The sequence below is a fragment of the Cydia amplana genome, chromosome 17, assembly GCF_948474715.1.
Source record: "Cydia amplana chromosome 17, ilCydAmpl1.1, whole genome shotgun sequence".
NCBI classification, from domain to species: domain Eukaryota; kingdom Metazoa; phylum Arthropoda; class Insecta; order Lepidoptera; family Tortricidae; genus Cydia; species Cydia amplana.
The window spans coordinates 15468001-15492682 of record NC_086085.1 but is presented as its reverse complement, the minus strand read 5'-3'; the positions used below and the strand labels follow the sequence as shown (position 1 = coordinate 15492682).

General features: G+C 39.2%; 1 protein-coding gene across 1 annotated transcript in view; it reads left to right on the top strand.

Moving 5' to 3' along the window:
* The first annotated feature begins 1111 nt into the window (after positions 1-1111).
* LOC134655842 (ribosome quality control complex subunit NEMF homolog) overlaps positions 1112-24682 on the top strand; it is a 40849-nt gene continuing 17278 nt past the window's right edge. Inside the window, exons 1-11 of the mRNA XM_063511332.1 lie at positions 1112-1264; positions 1490-1661; positions 2311-2513; positions 13373-13509; positions 14516-14691; positions 15723-15917; positions 17173-17355; positions 19952-20145; positions 20731-20926; positions 23275-23453; positions 24356-24527. Of these exons, the coding sequence (XP_063367402.1) occupies positions 1209-1264; positions 1490-1661; positions 2311-2513; positions 13373-13509; positions 14516-14691; positions 15723-15917; positions 17173-17355; positions 19952-20145; positions 20731-20926; positions 23275-23453; positions 24356-24527 (1863 nt within the window). The 5' untranslated portion in view covers positions 1112-1208. The remainder of the gene's footprint in view (positions 1265-1489; positions 1662-2310; positions 2514-13372; positions 13510-14515; positions 14692-15722; positions 15918-17172; positions 17356-19951; positions 20146-20730; positions 20927-23274; positions 23454-24355; positions 24528-24682) is intronic.

The window sequence follows — 24682 nt, the reverse complement described above, 5'->3', positions numbered from 1 at the left end:
AAAAGTTTAATTTGTCCGACAATCTAACAATCAGTTTTAGTGATATGTTAGTAAAAATAGTGTATTGAGAGAAGTTTTAAAACATGCCACTTGCATGCATTTTGTGCATTTAATACAATAATATTAGAGTAGTAAATAGAGTTGATGTTTTTATTTAATTAAAATAAATATTTATAATTGTATATTTATTTATATTTATAAATCCCTAAGGAAATATAATTTCTTTAATCCTGCAACTCCACTAACGAAGACATATTACCTATAACCTATAAGAGATTAATATTATGGAAACACAAAACGCTAAGGAATACGCTTTCCTAATATACTTTACTCTTTGATACGCTCATAATTAATACGGACATTAGCAGCCACCTTTTGCTACATAGAATTCCTCGTAGAGTCGACTATACTAAAAATTATGCTACTTCAAGTATGGCGATCCCTTGGGATATATTCAAACTTAGTCTAGCGTACCAATAATGCCAGACGAAAATTTTATCCGCAGAGAGGGTCTTACCACGCTAACTTTGCACAAACTTGGCAGTAAGAAAGAAATTCATTCATATCAAAGAGTAAAATAGTATATTATTCATATAAAATACGAAGCGTAATCATCCCAGAGAAAATTTGAATATCGCGCCTTTTTCTACTGACAAAGTTGCTTGACCGGCTATACAGCCTGGCAAAAAAGAGTAGAAATTAAAAAGTGGCAACACTGAAGTGTCGTCCCGTTTTTCTTAGATTAATTTGAAAGAGACGATACTACAGTATTGCTACTTTTTAATTTCTAGATACTCTTTTTTGCCAGGGTGTACTTAAATATTCGAAGTTCGCGCTGATGTGTGCACATTATTATTATAGCTCGTCAACCAAATCTTGTCAGTAAAAAAGGGCGCGAAATTCAAATTTTCTATGGGACGATATCCCTTCGCGCCTACATTTTTCAAATTTGCCGCCTTTTTCTACTGTCAAGATCTGGTTGACCAAGTATAGTTAACAACTTAAAAAACCCTCAAAAACGTCAACTTGATTTGGCTTAAAGAACTCGCATCCAGGCCATAACTGTTAAAAAAAATAAAAACGTCAACTTCAATTGACAAATGACAGTGACAACTACATGCGTTGACGGTGTACGTGTTGTGCTGAAAATTTTGCAATAAACGTAGATTTTGTTAAATAACTGATATAGAAAATAATTTGCCTTCAAAATGAAGACTCGTTTTAATACCTACGATATAATATGCATGGTCACCGAGCTACAGAAGTAAGTTATCTTCGTCTTTGCAAAACACACTTTTACTTTTCCAATAAAACAATATTCTGCTGCAATTTCAATGCAATACTTAACTGTTATCTCAAGTATTATACAGTAGTTGTAATATATACACATTTCAGGCTAATTTTTCATCGTATAGCTGTTATTTTAATGTATTATATTGCTTAGAAATGTTATGTTAGAATTTTGTTATTGACTGTGTTTTTTTACTAGGCTGGTGGGCATGCGAGTAAACCAGGTGTACGACATAGACAACAAGTCGTATTTAATCCGCCTGCAGCGCTCCGAGGAGAAGGCTGTACTGCTGCTAGAGTCGGCAAACAGGTTCCACACAACTCAGTTTGAATGGCCGAAGAATGTAGCACCTTCAGGGTTTACTATGAAGGTTAGTGATTTTAATTTAGTGCTGCAATGCAATTACAATAAAATTTTCTTTTTAATGTTGTTAACAAATAAATATGTAAAAAATTAAGGACTGATTGATTCATGAATTTACATGGCATATTGTGGCGCAATACCCAGGAACTTAAGAGATAGATTAATAACATGATTATAATTTATAACAAACAACAATTAATGTGGCATTATTGTGTACATCTCATAACTACCTATTCATCTTCATGGAAAAAGGTTATAAGTATGATATCTTAACATTACAAAAAGTCCTATATCTATAATATAGACGGTCCTAATTTATAAATACTGAACTTATCTTTCTTTCCAATGATTTGTTGAAACGTAAAATTTTATTCATGAACAACTTTCCGAAATTGCAATCTAAAATTAAAAATAAACTGAGTACTTATAATAAAATTAAAAACAAACCTAATCAAAATTAAAAAACATCTAAACCCCCTGCGGCATTGTACCAATGATGCTGGCAGCATTCCCTCGCTGAATGGCAATACTTATGATTTGTTTAAATTAAATATACTAAGGGGAGTATCAAAGCAACTCAGTAATAAGCAATAAGGCTACCTTTATACTTAATATTGTTGGTATATTTTAAGTAATACCTTCCAATTATTTTCCAGCTCCGTAAACATCTGAAGAACAAGCGCCTAGAGCAGCTCACCCAGCTGGGTATAGACCGTATCATAGACCTGCAGTTTGGGAGCGGGGAAGCAGCGTACCATGTCATACTGGAGCTGTATGACCGGGGCAACATAGTGCTGACGGACTACGAGTGGACGATACTCAATGTGCTGCGGCCCCATGTAGAGGGGGATAAAGTTAGGTTTGTAAAACATTATTTAAGTAATTTAGCTAAATGTTTTTTCTACTCCCGTACTTTTATTTGTCATTTAAAGGGTCGTGCACACACCTTTAAAACCCTACCTTATATAGACAGGTGGAAATCGGCCTGTTTCGAGAAAAGTCGTCGACATCTCTTCTAAATACCTAAAACTGGTATGGATGTGTTCCTCGTGATCTCTAGAATACGAAATGACCGGTTTTAGTTTATGGAGTGGGGGACGGGTCGAAAAAAAGGGGGGCAAAGATGGCGGCCGACCATTATTGATATTTGTTCACATCTTGAGTCCTATGAGACCGATCGGTTCGTGTGAGGTGTCGTTTGAAAGAGTATTAAACGTGCTATTATTGTTTCATAATAACCGTAGTCATAACTGTAGTAGTTTACAAAATATTTTAAAATATTTGATTTTATACCGTGCATGGATGGCATAAGTACTGATTAAATATGCGCCTAACTCAATAAATTACAACAATACCGCAATTATTTTATTACAAAATATACGAGACATTTCATTAGCTTACCAAAAACATAAGTTTTATTGGCGTATGATATTATATAACCAATTAATAACGAATTTTGTTCAGCATGGGTCACTACGCACCGTCACGTAAATGGCGGGCGACCGACGTAAACTTTTCATTATTTCTCGGGTTCTATTTGATTGATCAATTGCTGATAGGTACCATTTGAAAGGTTATTAAACGTACAATAAATGGTTTCTAATAGCCGTAGTCATAACTTTAGTAATTTACAAAATATTTTAAAATATTTGATTTTTTTACCGTGCATGGATGGCATAAGTACTGATAAAATATGCGTCTAACTCAATAAATTATAACTTTACTCCAATAATATTCTTACAAAATGTACGTGAAATTTCATTAGCTTTCCAAAAATATAAGTTTTATTGGTGTATGATATTATATAACCAAGTAAATACGAATTTTGTTCAACATGGGTCACTAAGCGCCGTCACGTAAATGGCAGGCGATCGGCGTCAACTTTTCATTATTTCTCGGGTTTTATTTTATTGATCAGTTCGTGATAGATACCATTTGAAAGAATATTAAACGTACTATAATTGGTTTTCAATAACTGTAGTCATAACTTTAGTCATTTTCAAAATAATTGAAAACATGATTTTTTACCGTGCATGCACATAAGTACTGCTAAAACATGGTTCTAACTTAATAAATTATAACTTTATCGCAATTAATGTATTTACAAAATATACGAGACATTTCATTATCTTTCCAAAAACATAAGATTTATTGGTGTAAGATATTATATAACCAAGTAATAATGAATTTTGTTCAGCATGGGTCACTGCGCACCGTCATATAAATCCCAACAAACAATTAGGCGACACTTAGCACCTATTTTCTTACCTAAAGACAGCCTGGCTCTAGAATAGCTACATCTATAGTCTTAGTTTACAGTTTACAGGCTCGGTGAGATAAAAGTGTTTAAAAGGTTCATCTAAAGATTTAAGATCTACAGTAGCTGTTTTGGGCGCTATATTCAGTGTTGGCCGTAATGTGTAATTCTAATTAACAATTAATCATTTCCATTACCCATTAAATCCGCAATTAGTCAATTGCATTACGCATCAATTTAAATTAAGTTAATTAGAATTGAATTTTGAGACGTTTAATTACATTGACTGTCAATCTAAATTAACGTTTAATGCAATTAAATCAATTTTTTCATAAACTAATAATTAATGTTACTATTGCTTAGAAACTTGGAGCTAGGTATTAAAATTAAAAATAAGCATATGAATACAAGCTTCAGTGAATTATCAGGTCGTGATATTTTAAAATGAGACAACAAAATGACCCTGAAACCTGGCAGTAGGTACCTACTGGAACTCAGGTTTGGTGCAACATAGACACACGCCGTTTAGGCTATTCGACTCGTCACAATGAGCACTTGGGAGAGCAGTACCCAAGATGGAGCTGATGCTGAACCCTGGCAGTACCTAATGGAACTCAGGTTTGGTGCAACATAGACAAACGCCGTTTTGGTCATCCGACTCGTCTTGATGAGCACTTGGGAGAGCAGTACCCAAGATAGAGCTGATGCTGAACCCTGGCAGTACCTAATGGAACTCAGGTTTGGTACAACATAGACAAACGCCGTTTTGGTCATCCGACTCGTCTTGATGAGCACTTGGGAGAGCAGTACCCAAGATAGAGCTGATGCTGAACCCTGGCAGTACCTATGGAACTCAGGTTTGGTGCAACATAGACAAACGCCGGTTTGGTCATCCGACTCGTCTTGATGAGCACTTGGGAGAGCAGTACCCAAGATAGAGCTGATGCTGAACCCTGGCAGTACCTAATGGAACTCAGGTTTGGTGCAACATAGACAAACGCCGGTTTGGTCATCCGACTCGTCTTGATGAGCACTTGGGAGAGCAGTACCCAAGCTAGAGCTGATGCTGAACCCTGGCTGTACCTAGTGGAACTCAGGTTTGGTGCAACATAGACACACGCCGTTTTGGTCATCCGACTCGTCTTGATGAGCGCTTGGGAGAGCAGTACCGAAGATAGAGCTGATGCTGAACCCTGGCAGTACCTAATGGAACTCAGGTTTGGTGCAACATAGACAAACGCCGTTTTAGTCATCCGACTCGTCTTGATGAGCACTTGGGAGAGCAGTACCCAAGATAGAGCTGATGCTGAACCCTGGCAGTACCTAATGGAACTCAGGTTTGGTGCAACATAGACAAACGCCGGTTTGGTCATCCGACTCGTCTTGATGAGCACTTGGGAGAGCAGTACCCAATATAGAGCTGATGCTGAACCCTGGCAGTACCTAATGGAACTCAGGTTTGGTGCAACATAGACAAACGCCGTTTTGGTCATCCGACTCGTCTTGATGAGCACTTGGGAGAGCAGTACCCAAGATAGAGCTGATGCTGAACCCTGGCAGTACCTAATGGAACTCAGGTTTGGTGCAACATAGACAAACGCCGTTTTGGTCATCCGACTCGTCTTGATGAGCACTTGGGAGAGCAGTACCCAAGATAGAGCTGATGCTGAACCCTGGCAGTACCTAATGGAACTCAGGTTTGGTGCAACATAGACAAACGCCGTTTTGGTCATCCGACTCGTCTTGATGAGCACTTGGGAGAGCAGTACCCAAGATAGAGCTGATGCTGAACCCTGGCAGTACCTAGTGGAACTCAGGTTTGGTGCAACATAGACACACGCCGTTTAGGTCATCCGACTCGTCTTGATGAGCACTTGGGAGAGCAGTACCCAAGATAGAGCTGATGCTGAACCCTGGCAGTACCTAATGGAACTCAGGTTTGGTGCAACATAGACAAACGCCGTTTTGGTCATCCGACTCGTCTTGATGAGCACTTGGGAGAGCAGTGCCCAAGATAGAGCTGATGCTAAACCCTGGCAGTACCTAATGGAACTCAGGTCTGGTGCAACATAGACAAACGCCGTTTTAGTCATCCGACTCGTCTTGATGAGCACTTGGGAGAGCAGTACCCAAGATAGAGCTGATGCTGAACCCTGGCAGTACCTAGTGGAACTCAGGTTTGATGCAACATAGACACACGCCGTTTTGGTCATCCTACTCGTCTTGATGAGCACTTGGGAGAGCAGTACCCAAGATAGAGCTGATGCTGAACCCTGGCAGTACCTAATGGAACTCAGGTTTGGTGCAACATAGACAAGCGCCGTTTTGGTCATCCGTCACATCTTGACGAGCACTTGGGAGAGCAGTACCCAAGATAGAGCTGATGCTGAACCCTGGCAGTACCTGCAGGTTCAAGATGTGACGGATGACCTAAATAGCGTGAGCCTATGTTGCACCAAACCTGAGTTCCACTAGGTATAGCCAGGGTTCAGCATCAGCTCTATCTTGGGTACTGCTCTCCCAAGTGCTCATCAAGACGAGTCGGATGACCAAAACGGCGTTTGTCTATGTTGCACCAAACCTGAGGTCCATTAGGTACTGCCAGGGTTCAGCATCAGCTCTATCTTGGGTACTGCTCTCCCAAGTGCTCATCAAGACGAGTAGGATGACCAAAACGGCGTGTGTCTATGTTGCACCAAACCTGAGTTCCACTAGGTACTGCCAGGGTTCAGCATCAGCTCTATCTTGGGTACTGCTCTCCCAAGTTCTCATCAAGACGAGTCGGATGACTAAAACGGCGTTTGTCTATGTTGCACCAGACCTGAGTTCCATTAGGTACTGCCAGGGTTTAGCATCAGCTCTATCTTGGGCACTGCTCTCCCAAGTGCTCATCAAGACGAGTCGGATGACCAAAACGGCGTTTGTCTATGTTGCACCAAACCTGAGTTCCATTAGGTACTGCTAGGGTTCAGCATCAGCTCTATCTTGGGTACTGCTCTCCCAAGTGCTCATCAAGACGAGTCGGATGACCAAAACGGCGTGTGTCTTATGTTGCACCAAACCTGAGTTCCACTAGGTACTGCCAGGGTTCAGCATTAGCTCTATCTTAGGTACTGCTCTCCAAGTTCTCATCAAGACGAGTCGGATGACCAAAACGGCGTTTGTCTATGTTGCACCAAACCTGAGTTCCATTAGGTACTGCCAGGGTTCAGCATCAGCTCTATCTTGGGTACTGCTCTCCCAAGTGCTCACCAAGACGAGTCGGATGACCAAAACGGCGTTTGTCTATGTTGCACCAAACCTGAGTTCCACTAGGTACAGCCAAGGTTCAGCATCAGCTCCCTCTTGGGTACTGCTCTCCCAAGTGCTCATTGTGACGAGTCGAATAGCCTAAACGGCGTGTGTCTATGTTGCACCAAACCTGAGTTCCACTAGGTACAGCCAGGGTTCAGCATCAGCTCTATCTTGGGTACTGCTCTCCTAAGTGCTCACCAAGACGAGTCGGATGACCAAAACGGCGTTTGTCTATGTTGCACCAAACCTGAGTTCCATTAGGTACTGCCAGGGTTCAGCATCAGCTCTACCTTGGGTACTGCTCTCCAAGTGCTCATCAAGACGAGTCGGATGACCAAAACGGCGTTTGTCTATGTTGCACCAAACCTGAGTTCCATTAGGTACTGCCAGGGTTCAGCATGAGCTCTATCTTGGGTACTGCTCTCCCAAGTGCTCACCAAGACGAGTCGGATGACCAAAACGGCGTTTGTCTATGTTGCACCAAACCTGAGTTCCACTAGGTACAGCCAAGGTTCAGCATCAGCTCCATCTTGGGTACTGCTCTCCCAAGTGCTCATTGTGACGAGTCGAATAGCCTAAACGGCGTGTGTCTATGTTGCACCACACCTGAGTTCCACTAGGTACAGCCAGGGTTCAGCATCAGCTCCATCTTGGGTACTGCTCTCCCAAGTGCTCATTGTGACGAGTCGAATAGCCTAAACGGCGTATGTGTATGTTGCACCAAACCTGAATTCCACTAGGTACACCCAGGGTTCAGCATCAGCTCTATCTTGGGTACTGGTCTCCCAAGTGCTCATCAAGACGAGTCGGATGACCAAACGGCGTGTTTCTATGTTGCACCAAACCTGAGGTCCACTAGCTAGATAAAAATAACGGGCGCCTTTATAAAATTACGATATATTTTTGTTAATTGATAATTATCAATAATATTTTTAATTGTCATTAAAAATTGATTTAATTTTTAATGGTTTGTGAAGCATTAACCATTAATTCTTTTTAATTTTTAATGGTTCGAAATAAATTAATATTAATGCAAATTGATGTTAATGCGAATTGACAATTAATTTTCCTTCAATGGTTAATGGTTAATTCGAATTAACCTTTTCAATGGTTAATTTTTAATGGTAATTGGGATTAACGTTCGGCCAACACTGGCTATATTGCATGTTAAGCTGCTAGTATTATAGCTTATAGCTCAAAGTGAATTGAACAACCTTAACATCTATATGAGTAATAATCTGCAATTTGCACTTAAGGTTCTAAACGTGTGATAAAGCCTTCTACTTATAGCTTTTTATATCGCAATCGCTACTTAACTCTCTTGTATGACTTACAGTCGAACAGAGAAGTTATGAGTCGCTATTATAGATCTAAGATCATGTAGTTACAGACGAGCGTTATTTAAATACCGTAGTACATCTTATAACTGTCAATAGAGTCATACTTACAAGCTAAAACTACAATGCCAAACGCCAATGAATCAATAGGTAAGCAAAAACTATAAATTAGATCGTAAAATAAAATAGTAAATAAATATAATATAGATAGTTTACTCAATATTGACCTTGTCTTACTATTACTATACTTAAAACCGGACTTCACGGATAGTTATTATGTGGACATACGCTGCTACTCAAATAGTAGTCACTTATTTTGCATCCTGGAGCGTGCGGCGACAAATATCTCTTTAACGCCACAAGCCTCAGATCTCACTAAAAAGGTGATTTTAAATTATTAACTACGGAGTGGGTTTGAAAACGTTTTACGTGTAGACGCGTGAGTCAAATAACAACACAGATATTAAGTACTTCATATGCAGTGGTTTTGCAATCATGAAAGCTACGAACTTAACGATGTTATGAACCTAGAACTGGGCTTTTGTCAAAAGAGTCAAAATATACTTACGTTTCCTGTGATAAAAAAACAAAACAAACAAACCATCATTTATATATATTTTATCATTTTGGATACCTACATTATAAAATGTACTGTCAAACAATAATAGACTGCTGCTGGTCTACCAGGCGCTCGCCGCGCCGTGTGTTTGCTTGCTTGGCGAAATTGGTCCTGGCATACCTACATATATGTTTATAGTTGTACGGTAACTAAACAATATTTTTGGAAAGTTAATAAATAGTTTGCTGATTTTACTCTAAAAATTTCACGCTATATTTACTACATTATCTCTTTCTCAAATTATTTCAGTCACTAAGCAAACCTCTAAGGTAAAAATTAAACATTTTCTTTAATATTTTTAAAATGGTTATTTTGGGCCTCAGATTTCAAACAATCGAGTATTCACAGAAAATTTAATATGCTTGCAAATGGTATCCACCATGTATCAGAAAAATAGAACCTGAAATATAATGAAAACTCAACGATGGCCGGGCTCCATTTACGTGACGGTGCACAGTACCCATGCTGAACAAAATTCATGATTACTTAGTTATGGGGCATTTCATATGAAGCGGACAGGAAAAAAAAAGTGAGGTTCCCGAATTTGTTTATATTTGGTTTAGTTCTTCTTCTAGTAGGTATAAAACCGGACGCCAAATATTTTTTATATATGACGTTTATTTTAAAAATTATGAGCTTTTCAAAAATTACCGTAATTGAAATTCCGATTTTTTTAAACTCGAATATCGAATAATTAAAATATATAACTTATTATTAAACCAAGCGTTTTGTATAGAATTTTTAATGATCTTTTCAGCGAAGAAATCATTTTTGAAAAATAAATAAAAAATAATGGTTAAAACCGCAAGTAAACTTTTCGAAAACTTTGACCAGTTTTTTTTAATTTATTTTTATCTCAAAATATAGCCCTAAGTATGTACAAAATACACTAGAAGTTGCAGAATGGGATCTCTATTGGTTAAGACAATAGGTCAATAAATGTACATACATGTCGCCCTGAGTGCGACGTACCGTACTGGTATACATACATATAGCAGCTGTTTAGCTTATAATTCTTATTGTAAAATAATAAAAATTATGAAATAAACTGGTTAGAATTGTTGACTTTCTTATTTCATTATGTTATGATTAGAATTTACCAGCAGTCTTACTGAATACATGTTCTTATAAGTAAAACAGCTGCTATATGCTATACCAGTACCAGGGATGTTCCGTTACATCCCTGGATGTGGTTTTATCGGCACCGAAAGCGGAACCAGATGTTTTAAATTTAGTTTATCGGAACCAGAAACGGAACCGAAAACGGAACCGGAACCAGAACCGGAGCCTGAGTCAGTACTATCAGTAGGTATACATTACACAACACAACACATACAATGATATATAACCATAGATAGGTTATACTCATACTTGAGGAGCATAAAAAATACTTCCATATTTATTTCTGTGCCTACGAAGAAATCTGTTATTTTTGATTAATTTTCTAATTCCATCCATCTTTCTTACACTTGTTGTTAAACATAAGGTCGTCTCTTTCTCTTTCTGTGTGCGGGAGCTCGTTAGCACGTGCACATTTCTCGCTTGTCCAGCCGCGACTAAAGGCAACTTGTCCAATTTGTCACAAGTTAAGCGCTTCAATTTGGGAACGCCTATAACCTATCTTGAGTTATAAATCATTGAACACATACGAATAGGTACTTTAAATTCGAAAACACGGATAAACCAGAACATCTAATTACTGCAGCAAGTGGCAAGCGGGGCTATGAGCGAATGACTGGTATAAACCTGTTTGTTTTTGATGTACACCGCTCATGTCCCGCTGCCGCGCTAAGCATTGACATCCGAATTGTCCGATATAACTTCCATTTCAAAAGTAACGGAACCGGAACAGAAACGGATGTGTAATACCAAACGGAAGTTCCGACTTAACGGAAACGGAAACGGAGCTCTGTAACATCCCTGACCAGTACGGTACGTCGCACTCAGGGCGACATGTATGTACATTTATTGACCTATTGTCTTAACCAATGGAGATCCCATTCTGCAACTTCTAGTGTATTTTGTACATACTTAGGGCTATATTTTGAGATAAAAATAAATAAAAAAAAACTGGTCAAAGTTTTCGAAAAATGGTTTCGAAAAGTTTACTTCCGGTTTTAACCATTATTTTTTATTTATTTTTCAAAAATGATTTCTTCGCTGAAAAGATCATTAAAAATTCTATACAAAACGCTTGGTTTAATAATAAGTTATATATTTTAATTATTCGATATTCGAGTTTAATAAAATCGGAATTTCAATTACGGTAATTTTTGAAAAGCTCATAATTTTTAAAATAAACGTCATATATAAAAAATATTTGGCGTCCGGTTTTATACCTACTAGAAGAAGAACTAAACCAAATATAAACAAATTCGGGAACCTCACTTTTTTTTTCCTGTCCGCTTCATATGAAATGCCCCTTATACAACATTATAAAGCAATAAAACTTATATTTTTGGATAGCTCATAAAATTTCCCGTATATTTTGAAAATATTTATTGCGGTAATGTTATAATCTATTGAGTTAGAAGCATGTTTTACCAGTACTTATGTCCATGCACGGTAAAAATCATATATTTTCGATTATTTTGTAAATGACTACAGTTATGACTACGGTTATTAGAAACCAATTATTGTACATTTAACATTCTTTCTAATGGTATCCATCACCAATTGATCAGTAAAATAGAACCCGAGAAACAATGAACAGTTGGGGTCGGTCGCCCGCCATTTACGTGACGGTGCGTAGTGACCCATGCTGAACAAAATTCATCATTACATGGTTATATAATACCATACACCAATAAACCTTATATTTTTAGAAAGCTAATGAAATTTCTCGTATATTTTGTAATAACATTAATTGCGGTAAAGTTATAATTTATTGAGTTAGACGCATGTTTTGTCAGTACTTATGCCATCCATGCACGGTAAAAAATCATATATTTTAAAATATTTTCTAAACGACTACAGTTATGACTACAGTTATTATGAAGCAATAATAGCACGTTTAATACTCTTTCAAACGACACCTGAAACGAACCGATCGGTCCCATAGGACTCAAGATGTGAACAAATATCAATGCTGGTCGGCCGCCCACATTCCCCCCCTTTTTATCGACACGTCCCCCTCTCCATAAACTAAAACCGGTCAATTCGTATTCTAGAGACCACGAGGAACACATCCATACCAGTTTTAGGTATTTAGAAGAGATGTCTACGAAAATCGTGAAGGAGACGACTTGTGTTTAATTTAACTCCAGACTAATAGCTGTCAAGACAAGTCTTTAGTCTATTCCCCAAAAAAGAATTTGTGCATACACGCAGTATCTTTTTGGCGATTTTACGATACTTCGTGTAATGACCACTTAAAAAGTACTGAATGAAATACAGTGTTGCCAACCTTATTTTAAAATTTAAATGTCATCTCTGACAAATAAGTGAACCATAGACATGTTTTTTTTTTTCATTCATTCTTTTCCCGCACGTACCCTCCATTTTTGCTACTTCTTGAATTAAAAATATTTGTTAAATTTACAATTTTATTTCAAAGTAAGTGTTTGGTCGTAGAAAAAATATTGTATGCAACGTTGTTTAACTGAGTCAAAAAATACTCGTGGCGTGTTTATTAACAATTTTCGGCTTCGCCTTAAATTGTTACTCACGCCACTCGCCTTTTTTGACCTCTCTTAAACAACGGTTGCATAAAATACTATTATGTCAGCGACAAAACATTCTCCTAGACTGCAAACAGGTAGAAGTATACAGGAGCAAATACCTAGGGACTCTGTGCACACTAAAAGAAGCATTAAGCAACCTAAAAACATTGCTAGGCTTCATGGAGGAGCTGGGGTGGTTAGAATAGCGCTATCTCGTTTCACGCAAAATAGGCACAATGGTTGTCGATGTGCGGAAAAATGCCCAGAAGCAGTAACTAACTATGTCAGGTCTATCACTTCATATTGCTTGTGGTAGTTTGAAACAATTTGATGTAAATTCAAGTATAAATATACCCATAAAAAATTGGTTTGAAATATTTTTACACATTTTTTTGAGTCAAACATATTGCCATGTTAGTCCTGTCAAGTCCTGTGTATATATATAAGTTCTCTTTGATACTACTATTAATTTAAAGGATAATTGTTTTAATAAGTTGTAGTGACGGTGCATTAAAAGTTAGTTACTAATTTTGTTTGTTCCTTTTACAGATTTGCAGTAAAAGAAAAATATCCCCTAGACAGAGCAAAGTCGAACTTTGACCCTCCAGACGCAGAGGGCTTGATGAAAATACTAGCCAACAGCAAACCTGGAGACAATCTTAAGAAAATACTCAACCCTAACCTAGGTAAGTTGACATAATAATAGGGTGCGAAATTACCGACACTCATAACTGACTTGGTCACTGAATTGGTGGACCTTATATCAGTGGTTCCCAAAGTTGACTGAGATCCAACCCTCCTAACAAAAACTGCTTAATTCGGGACACACCCTATCCTAAAAAGGGGGCATAAGGGTGAAATCACATCTGTCAGCATCGAGCCGCATTTTATATATGAGAAATCGCTCGTCAGTATGAAGATGCGTACGCATCGGAAAGCTGAAAGCATGCGTACGCATCTTCATACTAACGAGCAATTTCTCATATATAAAATGCGGCTCGATGCTGACAGATGTGATTCCACCCTAAAATATCGCTCACGCTCAGATTCCATGGTAGTTTCAGGGCCCACTAAATACTCGTTCGGTGCCCACCCATAGTTTGGAAAATGCTGCCTTATATCATTACAATAAGGTTAGGAAGATGGATTCATATCAAACACGTAAAGCCCGTCTCCATATCGCGCGGCAAACCATCGAACATTGGCTCGCGCGGCAGCCGCGCGCAATGGATACCGGGCGCATCGAGTTGGCTCGCGCGGCAGCCCGGTATCCATTGCGCGCGGCTGCCGCGCGAGCCAATGTTCGATGGTTTGCCGCGCGATATGGAGACGGGGCTTAAAATGAAGTAAATGAACCTTCTATCTATTTAGTAATTACATTCGATATTTAAGTGGCAGCGCCGGACCACGCTGTGCGTCCGATATTTTATATTCATCCGAGTATAGTTCGAAACGAATGGTAAATTACGTCAGAAACTGTCTGCAATACATTGTATGTATTAAAAACCTTCTTTAATGTTCCGTACAAAACTTTGTTCACGGAACACTTATGGGATCACTTCGGTCTTGCAAATCAGTTATTTGATTTATACACATAATGTTATCATTAAAACTTACAGCAATATAAAATAACAATGACAGAAAGTGAGAGGTTTATCATTGTCTCATTCTATCTATATTTTATGACCACAGAATATGGTCCAGCGATAATAGACCACGTTCTCCTGGAGTCTGGCCTGACGGGCAACATGAAGATCAGCACGGAACCTGGGAAGGGTTTCTCTGTAGAACGGGATTTGGACAAGCTGGTAGAAGCTGTGAAAAAGGCTGAGGAGTTAATGGCGACCGCGAGGAGGGAAGTGGCAAAGGTAACCTTATTTCACTTGTGTTATGGTTGGAATTGCTATGGCATATACTCTAGGAAGGGATTTAATGTAGAACGAGATTTGGACATGCTGCTATAGAAACCGTAAGGAAAGCTGAAGTGTTGATGTAGACAGCCAGGCGGGAAGTGGCAAGGTAACCTTATTTCTTTTGTGGTAAGACTGGGATTTGACCAACATCTATAGGTTTTTCAATATAAATACGCGTATCCACGAAAGCGCGTGAATTTTGGTATCGTCTTGGGTCGTCCCATTCGTTTTTCGTCAAGTTCTTAAATTAGTCCTATTCTGCTTTCGTCACTCATTCTACATTCGTCACAATCGTCGGTGGCTTTCAATGTAGAGTGAGTGACGAAAGCAGAATAGGACTAATTTAAGAACTTGACGAAAAACGAATGGGACGACCCAAAACGATACCTGAATTTTAAGAATATCATCATCATATCAGGCAAAACACGTTTATATCTGTAATATTCCATGAATCTATAGCGCACCCGTGTTGGTGCGAGTATCTAACGGTTCTCTACGATCGACCGCAGCGCGCGGAGGCCCCGACAAAGCGGAAAAACATATTATACAAATTATGATATTATTTTTTTCACCTCAGCAGCTCGAACAAGGGTACTTTGCTACTTAAAAACAGTGAGCAAAATCGCATTTTGCTCACTGAATGAGACAAAATGAGCAAAATGCGATTTTGCTCACTCAGTGAGCAAAATGCGATTTTGCTCACTGTTTTTAAGTAGCAAAGTACCCTTGTTCGAGCTGCTGAGGTGAAAACTTAATTGAATACATTTTTCGGGTTCTCTAATATGTTCTCACTGCTGAGGTGAAAAGTTTTGTGAACTACACGAGATCAAAGTTATTTACATCTCGTGCGCTTTTGAGTCCCTTACTACGCTCAAGATTCTAAATTAGAATTAGTATAGAATCTTTCGCTTACGCGGGACTCAAAATAAGCACTCGAAGAAATATCAAACTTTGATCTCTTGTTGTACAAATAACTATTGTACCAGGGCTACATCACTCAGAAGAAGGAGGAACGTCCGCAGCCCCAGCCAGGCGAGGACGCCTTTTTCCTCACCAACGTGGAGTTTCACCCGATGCTGTACGCGCAGCACAAGGCGCAGCCCTACGCGGAGTACGACTCGTTTGACCGAGCCGTGGACGAATTCTATTCGGGGCTGGAGGGACAGAAGATTGACTTAAAGGTATACTCCCTTCCATCGTGATTTAGAGTAGAAATAATAATGTGATGAGTACAATAGAAAACTTATACAGGGTGCTTCCTGTAACAGGAGCAATAAATTAAACTGAAGGCTGTACTCCTCAAACTGACCAACATTGGTTCACCAACTTTTAAAAATTATGAATTCTTTAGACTTCCTCTTTTTCATACAAAATAAATATTGCCTTCAATGTACGCTGACATCAGTGTGTTTGACGTTGCTTGTCACGCTTTAAACATAACAAAATTTGCAATACATTGCGTCTTAGAATAAACTTTAAAGTGTAATAAAAATCAAAACATGAGTTATTTTCAAAAGTTGCTGAACAAATGTTGGTCAGTTTTAGGAGTACAACCTACAGTTTAATTTATTGCTCCTGTTACAGGAAGCACCCTGTATACTAATGAAAATGTTAAGATTATCTTCCTTTTGTAGTTGTAAGCCAATATTCACCCACTATATACCCAATGGGTAAGAATATGCATGTAAAATGCTACACTCTAGTAGGGTCCATGTTTGTACTTATTAAACCTTAAACACCTTCGTAAAATACCATGGATGCATTGAATAAATGATTATGATTATTATGATTAATATGAAAATTCCCAAATATAACACAAATGTGTAACAGTCACTGTTTAGCCTAATGGTTAACTGGTAGAGAACGCCTCAAGGCGTTAAGTCCGCTATTTGTACTCTTTTTGTGTAAATTTGTGCAATAATGTTAATAAATAAATAATAAATAAATGTTAAAGGTACAGTGAAGTATCAAAATATGGGTGTAGACAATATACTCAAAAATATGTCCCATTGTTCTTAATTTGCTGACGTAAGAGCTATGGGACATATTTTGGAGATGTTTTGTGCACCCATATTTTTACACCTTTAAATAGAATCGCCCATTACTACAGAGTATAAAACAAAGTCGCTTCCCGCTGTCTGTCTGTCCCTATGTATGCTTAGATGTTGAAAACTACGCAACGGATTTTGATACGGTTTTTTTTAATAGATAGAGTGATTCAAGAGGAAGGTTTATGTATAATTTGTTAACCCGTGCGAAGCCGGGGCGGGTCGCTAGTCTAGGATACAAAAATAAAGAAATCCTAATAGCCCTTTAAAACGCTCTATTGGAAAAATGATACCGTACGAGTGCTAACACTAGATTCTGACTCTTGGATAAACTAGACAACGATGAAATATATTATAACACCTCCCTAATACTCCTGTCTCCTTCCAGACTATCCAAGTAGAGCGAGAAGCCATGAAAAAACTCCAGAATGTACGGAAAGACCACGAGAAACGAGTTAACGAGTTGGAAGACCTTCAAGTCACTGACCGGCAGGCGGCTGAACTAATATCAAGGAATGAACCGCTAGTCGAACAAGCGAGGCTCGCTATACAAGCTGCCATCGCCAACCAGGTTAGTTGTGGAAAAAACCCAAGCTAACACCTGTAACTAACTAACATAGCTCAGCGACCCAAAAGGGTCTTGGCCTCCGAGACGAGAGTACACCACTTTTCCCGATCCTGCGCCGTTTCCTGCTAATTATCGGCATAGAGAAATAAGTAAGACAAGAGTGCTCACTCCATACATCAGTTCAGACTATTAATTTCAGTGTCTACATCTAGCATCGAGTAGCGGAACTATCAGTACTGCTACTTGACAATAGATGTAGCACCGACCGGAAAGTCTTATCTCAACAGCATAAGACTTTCCGGTCGGTGCTACATCTATTGTCAAGTAGCAGTACTGATAGTTCCGCTACTCGATGCTAGATGCTAATAGTCTTTTTGGTACTAAAACTGATGTATGGAGTGAGCACTCTATGTATTTTTTTTTCTCTATGTTATCGGCTTGAAGCTGACGCAGATCGCAGATCCGCTTCCACACTGTTTATATATGTATAAGTATGTTTATAGTTTATGCGTATTTATGAGTAGGTAGTACTGGTTTTCTCTTTATTTATTGCTCTCGTCTTCCTTTATGTGTATCCAAAATTCTCATATTGCTATTTGTCCATATTAAATTGTCTTTCACCTGTTAGTGTTTGATCCTTTCGCATTTTCTCAAAGGTTAGCTGGAAGAGATCCCTTTTAGGGATAAGTTCGCCTTTGTACATAACATTCTTATTTTTGTTTTGTTTTTGTCCGTTTTATGTAAACCTGTTTATGTGCAATAAAGTGACATACATACATACTGTCTCCCCAGCGGTATCTAGCTGGGACGACCTACTGGGCGGCCACCAGTCGCTAGTCGGTCTTCCCAGGTACTCTTGGCAGCTCGATCCTCTCCCATTCTTAATAGGTGACCGAACCTGCGAAGTCTGTGGAATTTCGTTTCGCCGATGATAATTACATCTATATTGAGTTCAAAATGCGCTGGTGGCCTAGCGGTAAGAGCGTTCGACTTGCAATCCGGAGGTCGCGGGTTCGAATCCCGGCTCGTACCAATGAGTTTTTCGGAACTTATGTACGAAATATCATTTGATATTTACCAGTCGCTTTTCGGTGTAGGAAAACATCGTGAGGAAACCGGACTAATCCCAATACGGGCCTAGTTTACCCTCTGGGTTGGAAGGTCAGATGGCAGTCGCTTTCGTAAAAACTAGTGCCCACGCCAATTACCTGGGATTAGTTGCCAAGCGGACCCCAGGCTCCCATGAGCCGTGGCAAAATGCCGGGACAACGCGAGGAAGAAGAAGAGTGAGTTCAAAATGGTGGCTTCGTTTATGGCCACGGATTTACTCGTAAAAGCACCATGAACCACCCGAAGGGGTGCCAATAGCACAATCAAATCATTAATTAAGTGATTTCGTGTGATTATTAATCTTTTAAACGCCTTAGAATTTTTGATCGAGCGTGCTCGTGTCGCCGGCGGTACGAATTTTGTTTCATTTATCAGACCGCGGCGAGATGAGCCCGATTTTGTATGTCTTATGATTATATCAGTCTACGGCAGTTAAAAGGTTAATCAGATAATAATCTAGTACCTAATCGGAGAATCCAATTCGCCATGTTGCTTTTCTTGTTTTAGGTCTAGAATCTGACCTTTGCTGCGTATAATTATGATACGTATTTAGGATGCCCATTCATTCACTTTTCTTTGTCAGTTGGTAATTTTTTGCATTGGCTGATAACTTTTCAGCTAGGTACCATATACTACTGTGAAACCTGGATAAGTGAGATCTCAAGGGACGAGCAGTTTTGTCTCACTTAAAGAGGTATTCCACTTACCCAGGCTCTCAGTTAGCCAGGTACATATAAATTTCTGTCTCATTTACAAAGGGTCCCACTAATAGAGGTGAGAATAGAGGATATATTTCAGTTATAGAGGTGGTTAATAAGGTATTTTGTAATTATCTTTAAAAATAAATAAGGTAAAATAATCCTTGTCCCTAAATATTTTTTAAGTCTGTTTAAATATTTCTTTGAATTTATTTTGAATGAATTTCCAAAGGATATATTTTTTCAATTAAATTTGATACGGACTTCATTGCGTCTTAGGAATCTATTAAATGAAAATTTGTTTATTCGTGTTACTATCAAGATTTTTCAGTTTTCGTTTCTATAGTTTTAACTACATAAAGTACCTAAATGAAACTTGAAGTCGTTTAGACACAATTAAGCAAATGCGGAATTTGTAGATAGACTAAGATTTAGTAAGAATACGGAAATTGATCAATAAAGTCCAAGTTAGAGAGGTCATAGATTGACGTTCTCTCAGATACAGAGGTCAATTCCATGTGATCTTATAAATATAGTCTCAGTAAAAGAGGTAAAATACACTCTCTGTCTCAATTATAGAGGTAAATGTGACTTAAAAATCACAACAACTAATCCCAGTTACAGAGGTTCGTTTTATCTCACTAACAGAGGTAATTCAGTGCTAAAGTGTCGGGACCGCACCATGAGTCCCAGCTATAGAGGTTTCTCACTTATCCAGGTCCCACTTAACCAGGTTTCACTGTATATATTATATGGCTATGAAAGTAGTTATCATAACGATTTTCTTATAGATGTCCTGGGACGACATAACGCTCCTCGTAAACACGGCCAAGGAGAACAACGACCCGATCGCCTCCTGCATAAAACATTTGAAGCTGAACACGAACCACGTAACGCTGTCCCTCTCTGACCCGTACGAGGATGAGGTGCCGCCTATGTGTGTCGACATCGACCTGTCTTTGACGGCCTTCGCTAATGCTAGAAAGTGAGTAAAGTACACTTCTATAATCTACAGTCTACACCAGCGGTCGGCAACCTGCGGCCCGTAAACCTGTCACTTGCGGCCCGCGAGCCTCCATGGCTATTTTGTATGTAATATTGACAAACGACAATGTCCGATAAAGTCATAAATATTAACAAAGTGCGGCCCGAGTCCACTTCGTTAACTACTATGTGGCCCTTGGCTGCTAAAAGGTTGCCGACCGCTGGTCTACACCTTAGAGATGGCAAATGGGTTTAAAAGTTTTTAACTACTTCTACGTGAACAAAGCCACTCAATGGGGTTGGCAACTGCCAAAGGTTTGCATAGATGGCGCTATCATAGCTTGCCCCTTTTTCTATGAGATTTTGCTTAAAGGGCTGGCATACAGGGCATTAAAAAAAAAAACAAAAATTTGATAAAATTCTAGGGATTGACAGGGCCCTTATCTGTTTGAAGCATTAATTCTTACAACATTTAATTTGCGCTTAGCCTGTAGTTTTATACATTTTATTTTCTACCTTGTTTTAATAGTAATAAAGTCCATATTAAAAGCAAGAGTCACAAACTTTGAAATGCCTTTTTACTCAGATACTACGACATGAAACGCAATGCAGCAAAGAAGCAGCAGAAGACCCTGGAGTCAGCAGACAAGGCCCTCAAGAGCGCCGAGCGGAAGACCAAACAGACCTTGAAAGAGGCTCAGACCATCAGCTCCATCAGTAAAGCCAGGAAGACCTACTGGTTTGAGAAGTTCTTCTGGTTCATATCCTCGGATAATTATTTGGTAAGTTAAGTAGTATCAATTAGTCTTCTTCCTCGCGTTGTCCCGGCATTTTGCCACGGCTCATGGGAGCCTGGGGTCCGCTTGGCAACTAATCCCAGTAATTGGCGTGGGCACTAGTTTTTACGAAAGCGACTGCCATCTGACCTTCCAACCCAGAGGGTAAACTAGGCCCGTTTAGGGATTAGTCCGGTTTCCTCACGATGTTTTCCTTCACCGAAAAGCGACTGGTAAATATCAAATGATATTTCGTACATAAGTTCCGAAAAACTCATTGGTACGAGCCGGGGTTCGAACCCGCGACCTCCGGATTGCAAGTCGCACGCTCTTACCGCTAGGCCACCAGCAGCAAGCAGCAAGTAGTATCAATTAGTATTAATATTAACAAGTAGAGTAACAAATCCAGCAGGGCTGATTTGCAGAATAATGCGTTCGTAAAATCGATAGCTTCAGAATTTTATCATATTTGGCAGTGAAAGTCGCTTTTTCTTCTTTCACTGTTTGTGTACAAGTACAACATTTGTGACGTAAACCCTTATGAAAACAAAAAAAAATCTCATATTTAGCCAACGTACTTTCCTTGAAGATACCTATTAGTTGTGGTTATCTTTGTAGTTTTACGTAAAAGGCAATTTTAAAGAAAATAAAGAAAGAATAAACCTAAACCGGGCACGTTACTTACGACAACTTTACATTAACTTATGGAGATGCACCGGATATCCGGTTTCTATCCGATATCCGGCCCTTATTTTAATACCTGGCCGGATACCGGATAGTAACTTTGCTTGATTTCGTAGTAAAAAAAAATTGATTTAAGAAACAGGTACGGTCATGACCGTATTCGTTTATTATTTTAAAACAATTTAAACATTACACACGCATTCATTTCGAATCTAAAAAAGATTGTGCGCGAACTTTCACTGCGAAACAGGTCAACACCCGGAACCTGATAACCCGGAATGTAGGTATATTGTACAAGTAAATTGCACATGCATCATATTGTTCATTTGCCCCATCAGCATTTGTTTATATAAAGGTTTCGTAATTAGTCAATAAGTACCTATTCATTCATTCACAATATATTCGCGTTCGCTACTCTATAAGTGTGCACACCTATCAAGTTATAATAAATCAGTTTATTTCAAGAAATCGTCTTTCGTGTTCCAAATTACTATCAACATATTTATCAAGTAAATGTTAGAGTTAGCAAGTACTCTAACATATATAGTTCTGCCGGCCGATGGTAAGGCCGAACATCCGGTATCCGGCCAAACAACTATCCGTTGCATCTCTATTAATTAAAGATAAAGATAAAGATATATTTATTTGCAAAAATGTAGTGATAGACATAGGTGGACAATAATTTTGGAGGCGTACATTTCACTTGAAGAAGCATGCAAATTTTTCTTACTAGCTAGGTACTAAAACTAAATATATACAAATTGAAGCTAAGTTTAGTTATACAATAATAACATCATCAAAATACACACACATATCATTACATTTCTACCTTTGATTTACAATATTACCATTATATAAAATTATTTATTCATTTACAAATGTCAAATTTCTACCTACGATTTACAATAAGTATTACCATTAAGTATAAAAAATATTTATTCATTTACAGATGTCAAGTATTCATTAATTTTGTAATAACATTTATCTAAACAAAATTTATACAATTTGAATTTAAATTCAGGCATGTCTGAGTTCCGTATTTCTATGGGTAAATGATTAAATATTTTTATTGACATACATAGAACGTTATTTGCAAAGAAAGCTGACTTTGAGTGGTAAGGATAACATAGGTCGCTGCCGTTTCGAGATTGATAAGCGGTGGTAGATGTCTTATTTTTAAATAAACCTATATTGTATTTGACAAATAGACCTATTTCATATATATATAATGATGGTAGCGTCATCACTTTCAACTCATGGAAAAGAGGTCGACAGGGTTCTGTATGATGCACGCCACATATAGCCCGTATACATTTCTTTTGTAGAAGAAATACTTTTTGCATATTACTGCAGTTACCCCAAAGTATTAGGCCATAACGCAAATTTGACATTACATGTCCATTGAATGCTAATAGGGCAGTTTTTTGTGAAGAGATTTGAGAGAGCCTTCGCAGGGCAAATATGAACCTATTCAATTTATCTATGAGCATTTCAGTATGGTCTTTCCAATTTGTGTGGCAATCTAAAAGAATACCCAAGAAGCGAATTGATGACACACATTCTATTGCATGACCATCATAATTTATATTAACATTCCTAGGCCTCCCTTGTGGTGCATAAAATTCCATAAATTGTGTCTTAAGGAGGTTGACTTTTAATTAATTCTCCAGGTGATCGGCGGTCGTGACCAGCAGCAGAACGAGCTGCTCGTGAAGCGCTACATGCGTGCCACGGACGTGTACGTGCACGCCGACGTGTCCGGCGCCTCGTCCATCATCATCAAGAACCCGGGCGGGCACGTGCCGCCGAAGACACTCGGCGAAGCGGGCCAGGCTGCTGTGGCGTACAGGTATGTCATTTTAATCATTTCAGCCTAATACACGTTCCACTGCTCGGCACAGGCCTCCTCTCATGCGTGAGAGGGCTCGGGCTATAGTCCCCACGCTAGCCCAATGCGGATTGGGGACTTCACATACACCTTTTGAATTTCTTCGCAGATATATACAGGTTTCCTCACGATGTTTTCCTTCACCGGAAAGCTAGTGGTAAATATCAAATGATATTTCGTACATAAGTTCCGAAAACTCATTGGTACGAGTCAGGATTTGAACCCGCGACCACTGGATTGAAAGTCGGACGTCATATCCAACACCGCATGCGTGCCACGGACGTGTACGTGCACGCCGACGTGTCCGGGGCCTCGTCCATCATCATCAAGAACCCGGGCGGGCACGTGCCGCCGAAGACACTCGGCGAAGCGGGCCAGGCTGCTGTGGCGTACAGGTATAGTTTACTCAATTGGTCGGTAGATGGCGCTATAAGGGTGGAGGTGAAGTCTGCATCACGCTAACGATGTATCGACGTAGACTCCATAAAGATGATTTCGTGAAGACTTTTTTCTCAGAGTAATGTATGGTAATGTGATCCAGCTGAGTCTGATTTCCAGATTTAAGGGTACAGCCCGCGAGCCAGGAACAGACTTCCATAGAAACCCCTGCCATAACTGGTAGTGGTTAAGGGCGATGTGTGATGAACCCTCGTGAACGTCAGCTGCTGCTCCGTTGGTGGGTTGACGAACGGCGCCACCCAAACACGTAAAAAATGTTTATAGAAACTTTGTCAGTTAAAAAAATGTCAGCCAGTTGTATCGCGAATGAAATACCGTCAGCTGGTACCGTGAAGGCTGTAACGCAAAAGCCAGACGTGAGGTCAAGTCCCTAATTCATCCTCAAAAAATCTTCCTGTTGACAGTGTGGCGTGGGAAGCAAAAGTCCTCACTAGCGCGTGGTGGGTGCACGCGCACCAAGTGTCCAAGTCCGCGCCCACCGGCGAGTACCTCACCACCGGCTCGTTCATGATCCGCGGCAAGAAGAACTACCTGCTGCCGCAGCACCTGCAGCTTGGGTTCAGCTTCCTGTTTAGGGTAAGGTTCTTACCAGGGATGTAACGGATGTGGTTTTATCGGAACCGAAAGCGGAACCAGATGTTTTAAATTTAGTTTATCGGAACCAGAAACGGAATCGGAACCGGAACCAGAACCGGAGCCTGAGTCAGTCCTATCAGTAGGTATACATTACA